Here is a 17,646-nt window from a genome sequence, read left to right as displayed (position 1 = left end):
GGCCCAGAGGATGGGGCCCCTGAAGCCTCAGAGGCCATAGCTTCCCCAGAAGGTCTAACTGACTCAGGCGATCCCATGCCCGATGAACCCTGGTTAACAGAACACGGACAGTATCTTAAAAACACTTCACTAGGAAGATATAAATGCACCAGCGCCATAGATATGGAACCGTGCTGTAACCTCTAGAGGAAACAAGCTACCTCCCGGAGGAGTAACGGCCCTAGGGACACCTGCTTGCGTAGCAAAGGAAGGTTCTGGGACATGCGCCTCTTGGGACATAGAATCCTCAGAGGCAGATGGCTCAGCACACTTTAAATTCCCTGACTCGGGGGAAGAGAGTACTCTAAAACGGCAATCGAAACATAACTGATGGGCATGGATAACCCTGGCCATTTCATACTCTTCGCAAGACGTATACTCCAAATCGGAGATATCTGTCTCCAAAAAATCAAAATCCTCCATAATTGGAGATTGCAATTATGGACAAACACTAACGGCACCTTACACCTCCAATGGCTGGGGCACTCACCACCTCCTGTGAACCAGACAACTAATGAACAGACTCTCTCCGTCGCCACTCGGTCAAGGTGCGGAAATGGAATACAACGTGACCACACCCGGTCACGAGGTGCATCGTATAAGCCAAAAAAGCGTGCCAGTCCCTCGGACCACACAAACTGATGAAATAAAGCCGTTATGTCCAAAAAGCCATGAGCCCAAGTATCACTACACAATAGCAGACAAAATCCCATAGCAAACATGATTAAAGTCCCCCCTGTTCAATAACCCCCCACAGGAGATATTAACTCTTCATTCCATAACATAAAAGGAATCCCACTGGGACCCTGACTTTTTTCGTTAACATTACATTCCCATATTGAAATAAAATGAAACAATCTTACCGGAATCTACGCCGTGGAACAGGAACACGGCCCTTCAAGTGTGACAAATAGCAGCATCGCTTCTGACATGGACTTGAGTGAATAAAGGCAGGCAGCGAAACTCGTCAATGCTGATTGCCAAGGAGCTGTTAACATGAGTCGGGATGGTTTTGCAGAGACAACACTCCCTGCATCTCTGGACTCTAACCTTCATCCATGCTCTCACTGAGAGGCTGACAGGATTACTTTAAACTCCAGTCCCATTTCGAAGAGTACTACCCTCTATAAGAGACTTTCAAACTTCTGACACTTCTCTGCCAACCTCCTGTGACAAAAGGCAAAGAATGACTTGGGGATGAGGGAAATGGGGGAGGTATTTAAGCCTTTGGCTGGGGTGTCTTTGCCTCCTCCTGGTGGCCAGGTTCTGAATTCCCAAAAGTAATGAATGCAGCTGTGGACTCTTCCCGTTTAAGAAGAAAATACATGCTCTGAGTATGCATTTAATTTGTATGTGTGCCCTGATTTCATGAAATTACAATAAGCCTTTGTTTTCTTCTTACTGTTCAATATAATACGTTGTGTTGAAATATTAGTTCGCGGCTCCCTTAAGTTTGAACCCAAAATATGACTCATTGTTTGTGTTAATTTTTTAATTTTTTTGCTTGAATTCATGAAGGATGCCAATACATCTTGAGTTGACAACACATAACAGACTTGGACGTGGTTCAGTAACCATAAGAAAGAAAGCTTTGTAAACCTAAGGGAAGACTTGCATGTAATCAGCTGTTACCTAAATATGTATTGATAATATAGAAAATCCCCACAGCTGTATTAGGGTAAGAAGATCAAAAACTGCCAGCATCGAGAGAAATCGTGCAAAATGTTTAGGGGCTTTTATTGAGCATTATATTGCAACATCACATTCAGAACTTAAGATAAACAAATTTGCCTTTATAAAATTATTTCAAAGGCCTCCCAGTACTGACGAGAAGTCTGAGATCATCTCTTCAGAGAGGAGAGCTTTAGCTTATTGGCTCTTAGGGAGAAGTCTCTACAAGCATAAATGTAGTTTTATTACCATTTGTTTTCAAAACAACAAACACATTTAACAATGCATCGTCTTCCGTAGGACAAAAACAATATGTCTCTAACAAGGGCTTAAAAAGAATGCTTTTTCCCATTAATACCGGTCAGTTGAAGCTTGCTAATTCTCAGCAGAGACACGATCTTGTGGTTTCTTCACAAAACTGTCTATTTGTAACTGGACTGCTTCACGAATTAGTTCTGCAAGTTAAATAAACACATTTTTAGCATGCACATTTATGTTTTCCAGCTATACAGTGAGAAAGGAAGATGTCAATGTATATCTGTGCTCCCTCAATACCTTTAAAATCAGCTGCAACAGTGAACAGTGTTTGCGTTTTATGCACAATGGACTCATTTTATTACTAACCCTTCCTTACATCTGATATTAATACAGATTATTTTCTCCTAGCAACCGTTACCATCTTAATGTCATGGTTTATAGCATATTGTATTTGTATTATAAATGTATTGCATTATATTCTGGTATTGTAGCGATATACTAGCTTTGTTTTCACACTGTGCCATATAGAAAGATAGATCTATATTTTAATATGTATTTAGCTCTGTCTATATGAATATTACATACTCTCACTCTGTCCGTATACACATTATATAGAGAGGGAAGTACAACGTACACACAGATACATATTTGTCTCAAATAATCTATCATTGTATCTTAATGTCACAGTATACAAAGAATAATAATAATAATAATAATAATACTTACGGTCAAGCATTGTTCTTCCAAGATTTTTGTTCTCTAATACCTTTTCAACCTCTTGCATCAACCATGGGAGGAACCCTGTTTCTACATCTATGTAACAAATAAATATGAAAGAAATGTAGCATTATGTTTTTGACTAACATGTAGAAATTGTTACAGTTATTGTTTTGGTCAAGGTTTAATGAGTATAAAAACATTTCCTTTCTAGAAAACTGTCTGTGAAGATTTAGATACCCAATGCTTGAGTTTATGATGACTAACATAAAGTGTAAATGTTAAGCTGTGTTTAATGTTACTCAAAGTCACATAAAGAGATGGCTTTGACTAGTGGCATATTTAGTTTTTGTGCTGTTATTTATATTTCTCACAGTGGATCAGTTAGCTATTAAAGGGACAGTAATGTCAAAATTAAACATTCATGATTTCTACAGAGCAGACAATTTTAAACAACTTTTAAAGGGACAGTCAGGTCCAAAAAAACCTTTCATGTTTCAAATAGGGCATGTAATTTTAAGCAACTTTCCAATTTACTTTTATCACCAATTTTGCTTTGTTCTTTTGGTATTCTTAGTTGAAAGCTAAACATAGGAAGGTGCATATGATAATTTCTAAGCCTCGTATCACATGCTTTTTTATTTGCTTTTCACAACAGGGGAGAGCTAGTTCATGTGAACCATATAGATAACATTGTGATCACGCCCGTGGCTTGTGGCAGACACTGCACTAATTGGCTAAAATGAAAGTCAATAGATAATAAATACAATGTCATGTGATCAGGGGGCTGTCAGAAGATGCTTAGATACAAGGTAATCACAGAGGTAAAAAGTGTATTTTTAGAACTGTGTTGGTTATGCAAAACTGGGGAATGGGTAATAAAGGGATTATCTATCTTTATAAACAACAAAAATGGTGGTGTTGACTGGCCCTTTAATTTTACTTTTATTATAAAATTTGCTTTGTTATCTTTATTGAAGCATAATCTTAGGTAGGCTGATAGGAGCTTGCACGTGTCTTTAGCATTATTTGCAACATTGTATACCTGCAATAAACAAACACACACACACTGCAGATGGCTATAGACACGCCATCCAATCAATTTAACTTTCATTTTGACTTTACTGTCCCTTTCTTAACTCCTTCCTTCAGTAATACAGAAGACAAGACCCCATTTTCTATCAGTAATGCAAACAGTATTTAAAGGGATAGGAAAGTCAAAATTAAACTTGCACGATTCAGATTGGTGCCTGCACACGTTTGTCTCTTATGATTAACTAATAAAATGTGTTCAGCTAGCTGCCAGTAGTGCAATGCTGTTCCTTCAGCATAGGATAACAAGAGAATAAAGCAAATTTGATAATTATTATTATTATACTTTATTTATGAAGCGCCATCATATTCCACAGCGCTGTCCATGGATACAGATCATTTAAATAAAACAATAGTATAAAACTTCTATGACTAAGAGACAGGACAGAATTTACAAACACATACAGGAGGAATTGAGGGCCCTATTCCCGTGGGAACTTACAATCTAGAAGGGTAGGAGGTTGAGAAACAGGAGGTGAGGACTGCAAGATTGAGAAAGATGGTAATGCAGAGTTAGAGGAGGGAAATGTTGTTAGGTAAAAGGAATATTATTGAGTTGGGTGGTAGGCTTCCCTGAACACAAAAGTCTTCAGAGAGCATTTAAAGGAAGAAAGATTAGGGCAAAGCCTGACAGCACGAGGGAGAGTGTTCCAGAGGGTAGGTGCTGCACGACAGAAGTCCTGCAGTCTAGCATGAGAGGAGGTGATAGTCGCATATGCAAGGAGCAGGTTATTGTTGGATCTTAGTGGGCGGGCTGGAGTATACTTGTTGATTAGAGAGGATAAGTAGAGGGGAGCGGTGTTGGTGAGTGCTTTGTATGCAAGGGTGATAATTTTGAATTTTATTCTGCTGTGTATGGGAGCCAATGAAGGGACTCGCAGAGAGGTGCAGCAGATACAGAGCGACGGGAAAGGTGGATCAGCCTGGCAGAGGCATTTAGGATGGATTGAAGGGGGAGAGGCGGGAAAGAGGAAGGCCAGCGAGTAGGTTATTGCAGTAGTCAAGTCGGGAAATAACAAGGGAGTGGATTATTTGCTTTGTGGTGTTAGCGCACAGTAATGGTTGAATGTTGGAAATGTTGAGTAGATGGTTGCGGCAGGATGTAGAAAGCGATTGGATATGGGGGGCGAAGGATAGATTTGAGTCAAGTGTAACTCCAAGGCAGCGGACTTGGGGTGATGGGAAAATGGTGATGCAATCAACAGGGATAGAGAAGTCACAAGTCGCATAGAGCTTGAGGGGGGGATAAGAAGGAGCTCAGTCTCGGACATGTTAATCTTTAGGTGGTGAGAGGCCATCCAGGAAGAAATACCAGATAAGCCGTCGCTGACATGAGAGAGGACAGAGGGAGAGAGAGAAGGGGTGGAGAGGTAGATCTGGGTGTCATCAGCATAGAGGTGATATTTGAAGCCATAACTGTTGATAAGTTTACCCAGTGAAGAAGTATAAATGGAGAAGAGTAGAGGACCCAGAATAATGGAAGTAAATTGAAAAGTTGTTTAAAATTGTATGTCCTATCAGATTTATGAAAGAAAAATTTGGGGTTTCCTGTCCATTGAACCCATTTCTTAATTTAACAAACACAGTGCAATGATATTACCCCCTACCTACCACTAACACTAAGAGCAGGGATTTCACACAAACAAACTTACCTCCACTATGGCTTCACTATCCAGCAAATGGATGTCTGTGTCAGATGAAAGTAAATGATGCCACAAACTATGTTACTCAAAATGCTGATGTTGAGTTTAACCTCTGCACAGACACCTAATTGAAGATAGGGGGCAGCATGTAGCAGGGGGTGCATGGATTAATCATGTGCCCCTCTCTAGACACAAGAAGTGTATTTATGCATATAGACACAAGTCATGTGTTGTGCTGGGAGGCAATATTTGCGCTCTAAGCATAAGCATTAGATTTTTTTATTTGTTTCTTTGTTTAAAATGTATTAACACATTGTTACGTTATTCCACAAAATAAAGCTTTTATACATGTGAGAAAACAGCGTGCACTAATTAGCAATGAGTATGAGTATGGACTCACAGACAGGCATAATTACTAGTTTGTCTGATAAAATTTTGTAGGATAAACTAGTGGGTAATCACTGCTGCTTTATTTCACCTTATTGAGTCCCCTCCTCAGTTCATGGATAAAGAATAGCAAGAAGGCTGGCAGACGATGAAAGAACAGTTTGTATCCCTACTGAAAGCACTTATTTTTATTGAGGAAATACATACATAGTAAAATTCATTAGGATACTTATTATACGTTTATTCTACCAGTCAGACTATACCTATTAAAAATGAATTGTAGATTTTTAATCTCCCAACAAATACTGCCATCTAGTGTACAAAATGAAATCACACCCTTAACCACATGGATTATAAAGCCATCATTTAAATTGACCTCTTCTCTTTTTGCACCCACTTAATTTTAGTCACTCTTACTAATGCCTACCTGTTTTAAAGGGCCAGTCAACACCAGAATTTTTGTTGTTTTAAAGATAGATAACCCGTTTATTACCCATTCCCCAGTTTTGCATAACCAACACGGTTATATTAATACACTTTTTACCTCTGTGATTACCTTGTATCTAAGCATCTTCTGACAGCCCCCTGATCACATGACATTTTATTTATTATCTATTGATTTTCATTTTAGCCAATTAGTGCAGTGTCTGCCACAAACCACGGGCGTGATCACGTTATCTATTTGGTTTACATGAACTAGTGTTCCCCTGTTGTGAAAAGCAAATAAAAAAGCATGTGATAAGAGGCGGCCTTCAAGGGCTTAAAAATTATCATATGAGCCTTCCTAGGTTTAGCTTTCAACTAAGAAAACAAAATAAAAATTGGTGATAAAAGTAAATTGGAAAGTTGTTTAAAATTACATGCCCTATTTGAAACATGAAAGGTTTTTTTGGACTTGACTGTCCCTTTAACAATTTACCACACATCATTTTTGCAAGGTCAGGTACAAGTAGCAGTATGCAACCAGGTAGACATCATAATTGGATAATAATTACAAGACAAACATCAGTCAGCACAAAGGACCCTATGGCCCTAATTTATTTAAAAGAAAGCCAAATAAACTGCATGACAATAAAGTTGAAATGATATTACCTGCATTCTAACAAATTACTGGCAGAAGCTGTAGTTTCCTTTGCGATTTCTGCCACATTGTTAAGCTGGTGAAGAATTGAGCAGTATTTTTCAGCTTATAGCTGTCACTTTCAAGTAATAAAAAAGGGCAATATACACGCTCAGAGAGCTGGCCGGTCTTGTGTATTGTGTCTGTGAAGACTTCATTTGTGTTTTATAAGCCACTGTTGACTCTCTGAGAAGGTGTGTTGCTTAAATACTGGTGCACGGGCCCTCATAACATATGTGCGTATGCTGCTGAAACACACTGATAACTTTTACTAGAAGCATCTCTGCTAATGGAAGTATATTGGGAAAATGTTTATATTTAAAACTGAAATGCATATTTCAATTTTGACCTTTCTACCCCTTTAAAAGGTATAGGAAAGACAAAATAAAACTTGCATGATTCAGATAGAGCATGTCATTTTAAGATACTTTTATTAGTATTTTCAAATGTGCTTCATTCTCTTGGTATCCCTTGTTGAAAAAGAATACACACATATCCTACACAAGTGGGAGCTGGCTGCTGATTAGTGCCTGCACACATAAGTCTCTTGGCTAACTAGATGTGTTCAGCTAGCTGCCAGTAGTGCAATGCTGTTCCTTCAGCAAAGGATAACAGGAGAATAAAGCAAAATTGGATAATACAACTAGAAAGTTGTTTAAAACTGTATGTTCTATTCGAATCATGAAATATTTTTGGGGGGTTTCCTGTCCCTTTTAAGACATATGCACAATGCTGAGCAATTAGAAAGATTTTTTTTTTTTAATAGCATCATATCAGCGGTACATCTGAAATACCATTATAACTTTTTTTTTTAAATATGCAATCTGCTGTGAAAAGCTGTATGCCACATGCACACATATATCCCCTCCATGTATGCCACTGCTGATGCCATCCGGATTTACAGTGGTTTATGCAAGTGTTTTTTAATTCCATCCACTAAAATGAAAGCTAAATTGGCCACGTTATACTGTCAAATGCAACAATTACAGATGTAATAATGAATTTTCATATTAAAGCGAGATACTGCAGGTCGTTCTACAGAATCTACAAAGACCTGACAATTCTTAATAAAAATACAAACCTCTTTCCACAGGGTCATAGAAGTAACCATTGTCCTTAAGGCTGCTAAATACAGACGGTACAAGATCGGCAAGATATTGTTGGGCAAATGCTCTGGCTGCAACCTTTTCCGAAGTCTCTTTTATCTTAAGTAACATTTCCCGTTGCTGCTTTTTGCGTCGTTCCTGAAATACAAAGATGTGACTTATATTTGTGTGTTTTTTTTAGCTTTATTTTGTTGTGACACATTAGACTTTATAGCAACTTTTTATTATGCTTCCGACTTGACCTAAAACAAATTTAAGTTTAAAACATAAAACTTGAAATTTATTCAACAGATTTATACAACATGATGCAATTATTTTACGGTTTTTGTTTATTTCTACATTTTATAAAAGCTCTAATAATTATATTATGTATATTCCATATATGCCCCCTAAACGTTAATTTTGCTAACCATACATTCATTTTATATTACATGATGCACTAACTCAATAATGCCCTGCACTATTTAATGCTCTTGTGCTTGATAATCAAGGGAATATAATCCTTATGGCAAGGGTCAAGAAATCTGTTTAAAATTTAGGAGCCAGTAAAAATATTTAGGAGCCAGTCGTAATTTTAGGAGCCAGACATTAGTATTTGTATAAAGTTATGTGGAGAAAATCCCAAAAAGCTATAAGCCAGGGGTAAAATTCTAGGAGCCAGTAGCTCCCTGGCTCCTGGGTTTGTCGAGCTCTGCCTTATGGCATGTATAATTAAGCCATTCCTTTCCCCCCAAGAAAATCAAAATCCTACCTTTTCCTCTCTTCGCCGCCTCTCCTGTTCTTCAAGACGTTGAGCCTCAGCCAGTTCTGCATTACGCAGCTCCTCAAAGGCTTCTTGCTGCTCTCTCAGGTTGGCCAGCTCTTCCTCCTCCATCACTTCCAGCAATGCTTGCTCAATTGTTTTGCCAGTCAAAACCTCTAGTATTGGTTGTACTTCCAGGTCAAAGTCAAAGAGCTGCAAGCAGTACAAGTCACAATGATGAAGGTTATAGGGATATCATGTATGCACGAATACAACCTCAGTGCCTTATTCATCTACATAAATTACATATCATTCACTATAGATTAATTAATAACCAAAATAAAAAGATTTTTGTTACTTTAAATGTTGCAAATTATACCACTTCACTCAGTATAGTAGGCACATTTGGTCCCATGGTATATTTTATGGCTGGTGCTGGTGGCCCAGCTTTGTTCCCACTCAAGCATGGGCTTGTGATTTTATGATATTGGGTAGCTACATTTTACCTACTGGGAGTCTGTTGATCGAGGACTGCAGAAGCATTTTAAATATATATATATTTATTTATGGTGACTGCAATCTTACAGCTGCAATAATGTCCCACCAAAAAGTCATCATGCCCACAATGTTGTCACAGACAAACTGTGTCAGCCACAAGCGATATCACTGCTAGTGACATAAACTCCCATTAACTCCTTGGAAGCCTGAAAGTGCCTAAAACCACCTAACTGCATTCAAGTGGCTTAACTTAAGCCTAGCTCTAAACCTGTCTCTATGTATCACAATGTCACCACTCAGCTGTGATCAAGATAGGTGATCGGCAACATTCTTAAATGCTCAATGGGTAGCAGAATTTTGAAAGGAACAGGAGCAACTGATACGGAAGCATTCACCAATTAAGGGCCAGATTACAAGTGGAGAACTATTTAACGCTCACGCTTGAGGGTTAACTGCACTAGAAGTAAGCTTTTTGCAACTGCCGGGTTGTTCTCGTATTATGAGTTGAAAGTAAAATGTTATTGCTTGTGCACTAACCCGACAGGCGTAAAAAGCTGAACTTATAATATCCTGCACGCAATAACCTATTCCCCCATAGAAGTCAATGGCACAAAAAAAAGAGGAAAAAGACCCTACTTACATGCAAACCCGATCACATTTTCTCAAGTGCGCTAACCCGACATGAAAATATGAATATTTCACATTCCAATGTTCTTCATATAGAATATTATGTTCAATGTATTCATAAATACATATTTATATATACATACAATAATGTGAAGGGGACACAATTGCATATATGGAAGTATTTTGAGCTGAATAATAGTATAAATCACTATTAATGTATAGGCAAAATAGCCTCAATTAAGTTTAACGATTTAGTGGTGCAGACCCTTGAAAAAACGTAGCATGAGTAGACCAGAGAGGCGGCCTCAGGAATGTAATCCTGAATTAAAGACAGGGAAATTCAGCACTCTTTTATTAAAAAACAGCTCGTCTCACATAATTAAGTGAGGTGACAAAATTTGGACGGGTAATGACGTTCCCCCCTCCACTCCAAGTAAGGCACACACAGACTAAGTTAGTAAATTAATAAGTTTTTATATCAGTGATTTATAATAGAATACATAAACCTAGTGAAAATTAATAAAACAAAACAGAAAATAAGCAAATCAAAATAAACCTGACCGGTCAGGGGTACATGCTAAGTGATAGGTGAAGCGTCAACAATACAATATAAAGTGGACCGTAGTCAAGGTCTAAACCCAGATAAGCCCTGTCATGAGCTCCGCTCGTAAGCGTATAGATAGGAGCCAAATCTTCAATAGAAACATGTCAGGGTTTAAGCAAGGCCGAAATGTTAAATAATGGTATCACACTTCAAGCCTGGATATAGATAGGATATATAGGTGTTCAAGCTTAGTTTAATATACAGCGTTTCAAGCTTATACCTCATAAGTCCACTACAGTCTGACTACACCCAGCTGCACACAGCACCCCTATGATGGGGAATAACACTGGGCAGGTTTACCAAGGGGATCTAAGCAGACTTTAAAGTAGATCAAATGGATATGTACAGCGTGTTATGCAGACATAGAATATAACACATTGATAGCCACTCTTGATAAGGGAAATATGTATGGCACTGCTAGGGTCCTGCCGTAGACTGAAAAGCAAGCGTGTAGAGAGTCATGCAGGTTAAGGGTTAAAGCAGCTGCTATTGTTAGAGTGAGTTCATCAAGCAGTCAAATAGGTTAGTGCAGATCTGAACCTTGCAAGTCCCATACAATCACTGTAAAAGCTCCCAAATATCAGAGGTACTCAGCATGTATAACACTTCAGATAAAGGTAATGCAACTGTCGTTATTTTTGTAGAAAACCATCGGCAACTTCAACCGAAATTAACAGTTTTTGTTTGGCAGGGAGGTCTTATGTCCGCATACTCTTTATCCAAGACAAAAGCTGGCAGAATAAGTATCACCGTTTCTTGACAACAGTTCTTATGCGACCTGTTTGTGTGTCGTCCTCAATTCCTTCAACACCAGGTAAATCCAGTATAGGCCAACGCTATACAAAGAGACAGAGCGGCGTCTTTCCACGAGAATTCAGTTGACAGCAGCACATGCACGTATCATGTGACCGGCCAGGACAGCCAATGCATCATAGGGGTGCTGTGTGCAGCTGGGTGTAGTCAGACTGTAGTGGACTTATGAGGTATAAGCTAGAAACGCTGTATATTAAACTAAGCTTGAACACCTATATATCCTATCTATATCCAGGCTTGAAGTGTGATACCATTATTTAACATTTCGGCCTTGCTTAAACCCTGACATGTTTCTATTGAAGATTTGGCTCCTATCTATACGCTTAAGAAGCGGAGCTCATGACAGGGCTTATCTGGGTTTAGACCTTGACTACGGTCCACTTTATATTGTATTGTTGACGCTTCACCTATCACTGACCGGTCAGCATGTACCCCTGACCGGTCAGGTTTATTTTGATTTGCTTATTTTCTGTTTTGTTTTATTAATTTTCACTAGGTTTATGTATTCTATTATAAATCACTGATATAAAAACTTATTAATTTACTAACTTAGTCTGTGTGTGCCTTACTTGGAGTGGAGGGGGGGAACGTCATTACCCGTCCAAATTTTGTCACCTCACTTAATTATGTGAGACAAGCTGTTTTTTAATAAAAGAGTGCTGAATTTCCCTGTCTTTAATGGATTACATTCCTGAGGCCGCCTCTCTGGTCTACTCATGCTACATATTTATATATATATATATATATATATATATATATACATACGGTATATATATCTCCTCTGTGTATCTGCACTCACAATTCAATCAGGTCGTCAACCAGGGTGCCCAAGTCAAAATATCCACAGGTGATTGGTCTGAGGAAGGGGTCTGCGAACACCGAAACGTCACCATATAATAAATAATCTATATTTATCTAAATCCAGCAAGTGCAGTCCTTAATTGAAGAAACCTATATATATATATATATATATATATATATCAAATCAATTTCCAGTTCAGCCCACCAAGAGGTAACAGCCTGGGTGAAGATGTAGAAAGCATATGAGAAAAATGTAAATGCACCCGCAGGGCTTTCACAAATTAATTTATTGAAGCGTTTTCGGGGTTCACAACCTGAATGTTGATGAAGGTGTTGTGAACCCCCGAAAACGTTTCAATAAATTAGTTTGTGAAAGCCCTGCGAGTGCATTTACATTTTTCTTTTATATATATATATATATATATATATATATATATATATATATATATATATATATATATATATATATATATATATATATATATATATATATATAAAATGGTTTTTTTTGTACAAATATATATTTATACCTATATATGTAGATGATTTTATACATGTATAGATATATACAGATATATATAGGAATATCTATTTATAAATATTTAGAACATATTCTTCTATGTACAGAACATTAGAGTAAGTAATATTTACTATAAATACACAGTATAACACTTTATTAAAAATGAATATTGCATAAATATGTTTTTTCATGTTTTCATCTACTTGACTGCAAAGGGCTCATATGTCTATATATGTGTACATATGTCTTTATGTGTTTATATGTGTAAACAGAAATATGACTCAAATAGCTAAAACAGTTCAAGGGGCTAGATAACATTATTTATCTTCCCTTTAATTTATACACATTCCCCATGCCCAAACCTACTGTACAAATTAAAGTTGGAAAGTAATTCTGTGTTCAGTATTAACTCAAACTATGTGTTACAGACAGCAGTGAAATATTGAAAAAACTGTTCAGTGAGTTACGTTAACATTTAAATTAAGTTGAATGTGTTTGTTATTTGAATTAGTTGCATTACTAATACATAAAATCAGAACGTGCAATGGTGAATGGCTCAGACATTTCGGATATCAGCTTTTGTATACTGACATCATAAGAACAAAAAAGTTTAATACTGTTTAAAAAGTAACTAGATTATGCAAAAATTAGACAGTAGATAAGGACTCATTTCTGTAATTAAACTAAGCAAATAAATTACATTGCTGATGCTTTACCTCTCCTTCCAGTATCTGAGTAGCAACATCAGCACCTGTCTTTGCTGGGATGAAGAGTGGTGTGGGTGGTCTGTCCAGAAATGCATCTGTTTGGCATGCCATGTCCTTCTCTTCTACACGGTCACTGAGCTCCTCCAGATATAACTCTGGAAAGAAACAAAGTAAAAGAAAAAAATCTAAAAGAATTGACTAAATAAAGAAATATTTGGAGCACATTGCACATTACATTGCAGCTGTTTTTTTAAAATACCTTTTCTCCTTGCAAGCGTGGAACACCGGAGCAGCAATTCCCCCGCTCCCAGGCCGTCTCTTCTTACATCAGAAATGACGAACCCGGCTTCCTCCAATAACGGCTTCGACCCCAGAGCAAACATTGCCTAAGGCCATGCCGTGATTGGAGGAAGGCGTGAAGGGGGCGGAGCCGACCGGCTGTGAAGGGGCGGAGCCATGACGTGAAGGGAGGGCTGGGCATGAAGGGGCGGAGTCTGAGCGTGAAGGGAGCGGGGCCGGGAGCTTCCGCGGCTGTCTGAGTGTCTGCAACTCTGCATGAGAGAGAGAGCAGCACAAGAGGGGAGATATAGAGCAAAAGAGAGGGGTGAGAGAGAGCAAAAGAGAAGGGTGAGAGAGTAAAAGAGAAGCGTGAGAGAGAGAGCAAAAAAGAGGGGTGAGAGAGAGCAAAATACAGGGGAGGGAGAGAGCAAAAGAGAGGGGGAGAGAGAGCAAAAGAGGGGGGGAGAGAGAGAGCAAAAGAGGGGGAGAGAGAGCAAAAGAGAGGGGGAGACAGAGAGAGCAAAAGAGAGGGTGAGACAGAGAGAGCAAAAGAGAGAGTGAGACAGAGAGAGCAAAAGAGAGGTGGGAGACAGAGAGAGAGAGAGCAAAAGAGAGGGGAGAGAGAGCAAAAGAGAGGGGGGGAGAGAGAGAGCAAAAGAGAGGGGGGAGAGAGATCAAAAGAGAGGGGGGGGAGAGAGATCAAAAGAGAGGGGGGGAGAGAGAGAGAGAACAAAAGAGAGAGGGAGAGCAAAATATAGGGAGAGAGAGAGCAAAAGATAAGGAGAGAGAGAGCAAAAGAGAAGGGGGAGAGAGAGCGAAAAAGAGAGGGGGAGAGAGAGCGAAAAAGAGAGGGGGAGAGAGAGCGAAAAAGAGAGGGGGGAGAGAGAGCGAAAAAGAGAGGGGGGAGAGAAAGAGCAAAAGAGAGGGGGGAGAGAGAGAGCAAAAGAGAGGGGAGATAGAGCAAAAGAGAGGGGAGAGAGTGCAAAAGAGAAGGGGAGAGAGAGAGAGAGAGAGAGAGAGAGAGGGGGAGGGAGAGAGAGCAAAAGAATGGGAGAGTGCAAAAGAGGGGGAGAGAGAGCAAAAGAGAGGGGGAGACAGAGAGAGCAAAAGAGAGGGGGGAAACAGAAATCAAAAGAGAGGGGGGACTGAGATCAAAAGAGAGGGGGGGCTGAGATCAAAAGAGAGGGGGAGAGAGAGAGCAAAATAGAGGGGGAGAGAGAGCAAAAGAGAAAGGGAGAGAGAGAGCAAAAGATAGGGGGAGACCATGACTTCCCCCATTGGTAAAGCTAATGGTTCAAGGCAGGGTTGTCCACTCTCCCCCCTGCGCAAAAGAGAGGGGCAGAGAGAGCAAAAGAGACAGGGAGGGAGAGCAAAAGAGAGGGGGAGAGAGAGCAAAAGAGAGGGGAGAGAGAGCAAAAGAGAGGGGGAGAAAAAGCAAAAGAGAGGCGGAGAAAACAAGAAGGGGAGAAAAAGCAAAAGAGAGGGGGAGAGAGAGCAAAAGAGAGGGGGAGAAAGAGCAAAAGAGAGGGCGGAGAAAGAGCAAAAGATAGGGGGGGGGAGAGAGCAAAAGAGAGGGGTAGAGAGAGCAAAATAGAAGGGGGGAGAGAGAGCAAATAAAATGGGAGAGAGAGAGCAAAAGAGAGGTGTGAGAGCGCAAAACAGAAGGGGGGGAGAGAGAGCAAAAGAGAGGGGGGAGAGAGAGAGCAAAAGAGAGGGGGGGAGAGAGAGAGCAAAAGAGAGGTGTGAGAGAAAGTGCAAAAGAGAGGGGGAAAGAGCGCAAAATAGAGGGGGAAGAGAGAGAGCAAGAGAGGGTTGAGAAAGAGAGAGAGCAAGAGAGGGTTGAGAGAGAGCAAGAGAGGGAGGAGAGAGCAAGAGAGGGGGGAGAGAGAGAGAGCAAAAGAGTGGGGGAGAGAGAGAGCAAAAGAGAGTGGGAGAGAGAGAGAGCAAAAGAGAGAGGGAGAGAGAGAGCACAAGAGAGGGGGGAGAGAGAGCAAAAGAGAGGGGGGAGAGAGAGCGCAAAAGAGAGGGGGGAGAGAGAGCACAAAAGAGAGGGGGGAGAGAGAGCACAAAAGAGAGGGGGGAGAGAGAGCACAAAAGAGAGGGTGGAGAGAGAGAGCAAAAGAGAGGGGGGAGAGAGAGAGAGCACAAAAGAGAGGGTGGAGAGAGAGAGCAAAAGAGAGGGGGGAGAGAAAGCAAAAGAGAGGGGGCAGAGAGAGAGCGCAAAAGAGAGGGGAGAGAGAGAGCAAAAGAGAGGGGAGAGAGAGAGCAAAAGAGAGGGGGGAGAACAAAAGATAGGGGGAAGAGAGAGAGCAAAATAGAGGAAAGGAGACTGTAAGGGGTGGGACGGCTGAACTGCAAAAAATGGCCCGTGTACACGGGCTTTAGGACTAGTTTATGTATAATTGAATTGCCATTATATTTATGTCACAATCATTTTATGGCAGAATCAATGCAATATATTTAAGAAGATAAATACTAGCTGCTAAAAGGTAATCAGTGTTAATTTATATTCAAACGTTGGCTAAAAAAAAAAACATCCTATTAACTGGCTATTTATATTCTGCAGGATAAAAGATCATTAAAGATACATGAAAGTTCCTTAAAATGATACAAGTCTGCAGTATTTTTATATGCACACTTTCTGAGGCACCAGCTCCTACTTCACAGTGTATACATACAGTATATGAATTTCTGATTCACTGATAGCAGTCACATGATACAGGGTACAAGGGAAAAGAAAATAATGTTGTCAGAAAAACAAATCTACTGCTTATTTGAAATTCAGAGTAAGTGTTATTACATTGTCTTTTTATTATGCATTTGTTAATTACGTTATCTAGATTGTAAATTCCCACGGGAATAGGACCCTCAATTCCCCCTGTATTTGTCTGTAAAATGTTGTCTTTTATCGTATTGTTTCTCCATTGTACTGTTATCCTTGTACCCATGGGCAGCGCTGCGGAATCTGTTGGCGCTTTATAAATAAAGAATAATAATAATAATAATTACGTAATTCTACTACATTTAATAGTCCTTTAATGAATAAGCCAACAATGATATTTGTATTTTTAAACAAAAGCCCATAATTTTATCATATGGGAAATGCACATGATGGTGCAATCATTAATCAGGAGAAAGATTTAGATTTGCTGTAGACCCACCCCCCGCGCCCCAGCCAATCCAGAGCTTGTATCTGACTAAAGCAGGGACTCATAGCACAATTGACAATGATAGAGACAGTAGAGCCTTTACCATTTATATAAAAAAGCAGGACTTTTTAATAGGATAGTAAGTAATTTTAGATGAAAACCAATTCCAGTGTCTGCTTAATCAGATACAGGCTTTCACACCCCTTTAATCTAAACAATGTTCTGTTATCATATAAAAGAGCAGAAATGAAACATGTTACAAGTTTTGGAGTTGTTTTTGCACTAAAAAGCTTAATGGGTAAACGTATTAAATTAATAGTGAGATTAACAACCAGATTACTCATTAGCTGATAAAGACATCTTTCTCAGCTGTACTGCATAAGCAGTCTGGTCAATTAACCTGCAAACACATTATTATAATACACTATCTGAGAAACAACAAATTAAAAGTGAACTGCATGTTTCCTTTATCACTGTATTAACTGATCAGGATTTATTTCACACCTGTCTGTACATCAATGTGCTTTCTGCCCTCTACTGGCTCTGGAGTCCTTGGTCGCAGTAGTTCTTTAGCTCGTTTCTTTGACAAAGCTCTTCTTTGCGCCTCTTGTTGCCTCTGAAGCTCTACAGGATCTGGCTGAGCAGACTTAACAGACAAAAATATGCCAAAGTAATATTAGATTATCTGTATAATAGTTCGCTCAAGATGAATAGAGACAGACCAGATTTGAAGGCCTTGGATATCAGAGAGGGCTGCAGTGACTTTCTTTAAAATGAAGCTGTCTCTGGTTTCCAAGAGGTTAAAGGGACAGTCTACACTAGAATTTTTATTGTTTAAAAAGATAGATAATCCCTTTATTACCCATTCCCCAG

General features: G+C 39.4%; 1 protein-coding gene across 2 annotated transcripts in view; it reads right to left on the bottom strand.

Annotated features, from left to right (window-relative positions):
* Positions 1 to 1,752: 1,752 nt before the first annotated feature.
* RSPH3 (radial spoke head 3) overlaps positions 1,753 to 17,646 on the bottom strand; it is a 28,264-nt gene continuing 12,370 nt past the window's right edge. For both annotated transcript variants that reach the window (XM_053709119.1, XM_053709120.1), the window contains exons 5-10: positions 17,278 to 17,419; positions 13,355 to 13,500; positions 8,785 to 8,988; positions 8,009 to 8,171; positions 2,695 to 2,781; positions 1,753 to 2,165 (exon numbers count right to left, since the gene is read on the bottom strand). In XM_053709119.1, the coding sequence (XP_053565094.1) occupies positions 2,086 to 2,165; positions 2,695 to 2,781; positions 8,009 to 8,171; positions 8,785 to 8,988; positions 13,355 to 13,500; positions 17,278 to 17,419 (822 nt within the window). In that variant the 3' untranslated portion in view covers positions 1,753 to 2,085. The remainder of the gene's footprint in view (positions 2,166 to 2,694; positions 2,782 to 8,008; positions 8,172 to 8,784; positions 8,989 to 13,354; positions 13,501 to 17,277; positions 17,420 to 17,646) is intronic.

This window comes from Bombina bombina, chromosome 4, assembly GCF_027579735.1.
Source record: "Bombina bombina isolate aBomBom1 chromosome 4, aBomBom1.pri, whole genome shotgun sequence".
NCBI lineage: Eukaryota > Metazoa > Chordata > Amphibia > Anura > Bombinatoridae > Bombina > Bombina bombina.
The sequence above is the reverse complement of the archived record's forward strand: the minus strand, read 5'-3'. Positions and strand labels throughout refer to the sequence as shown.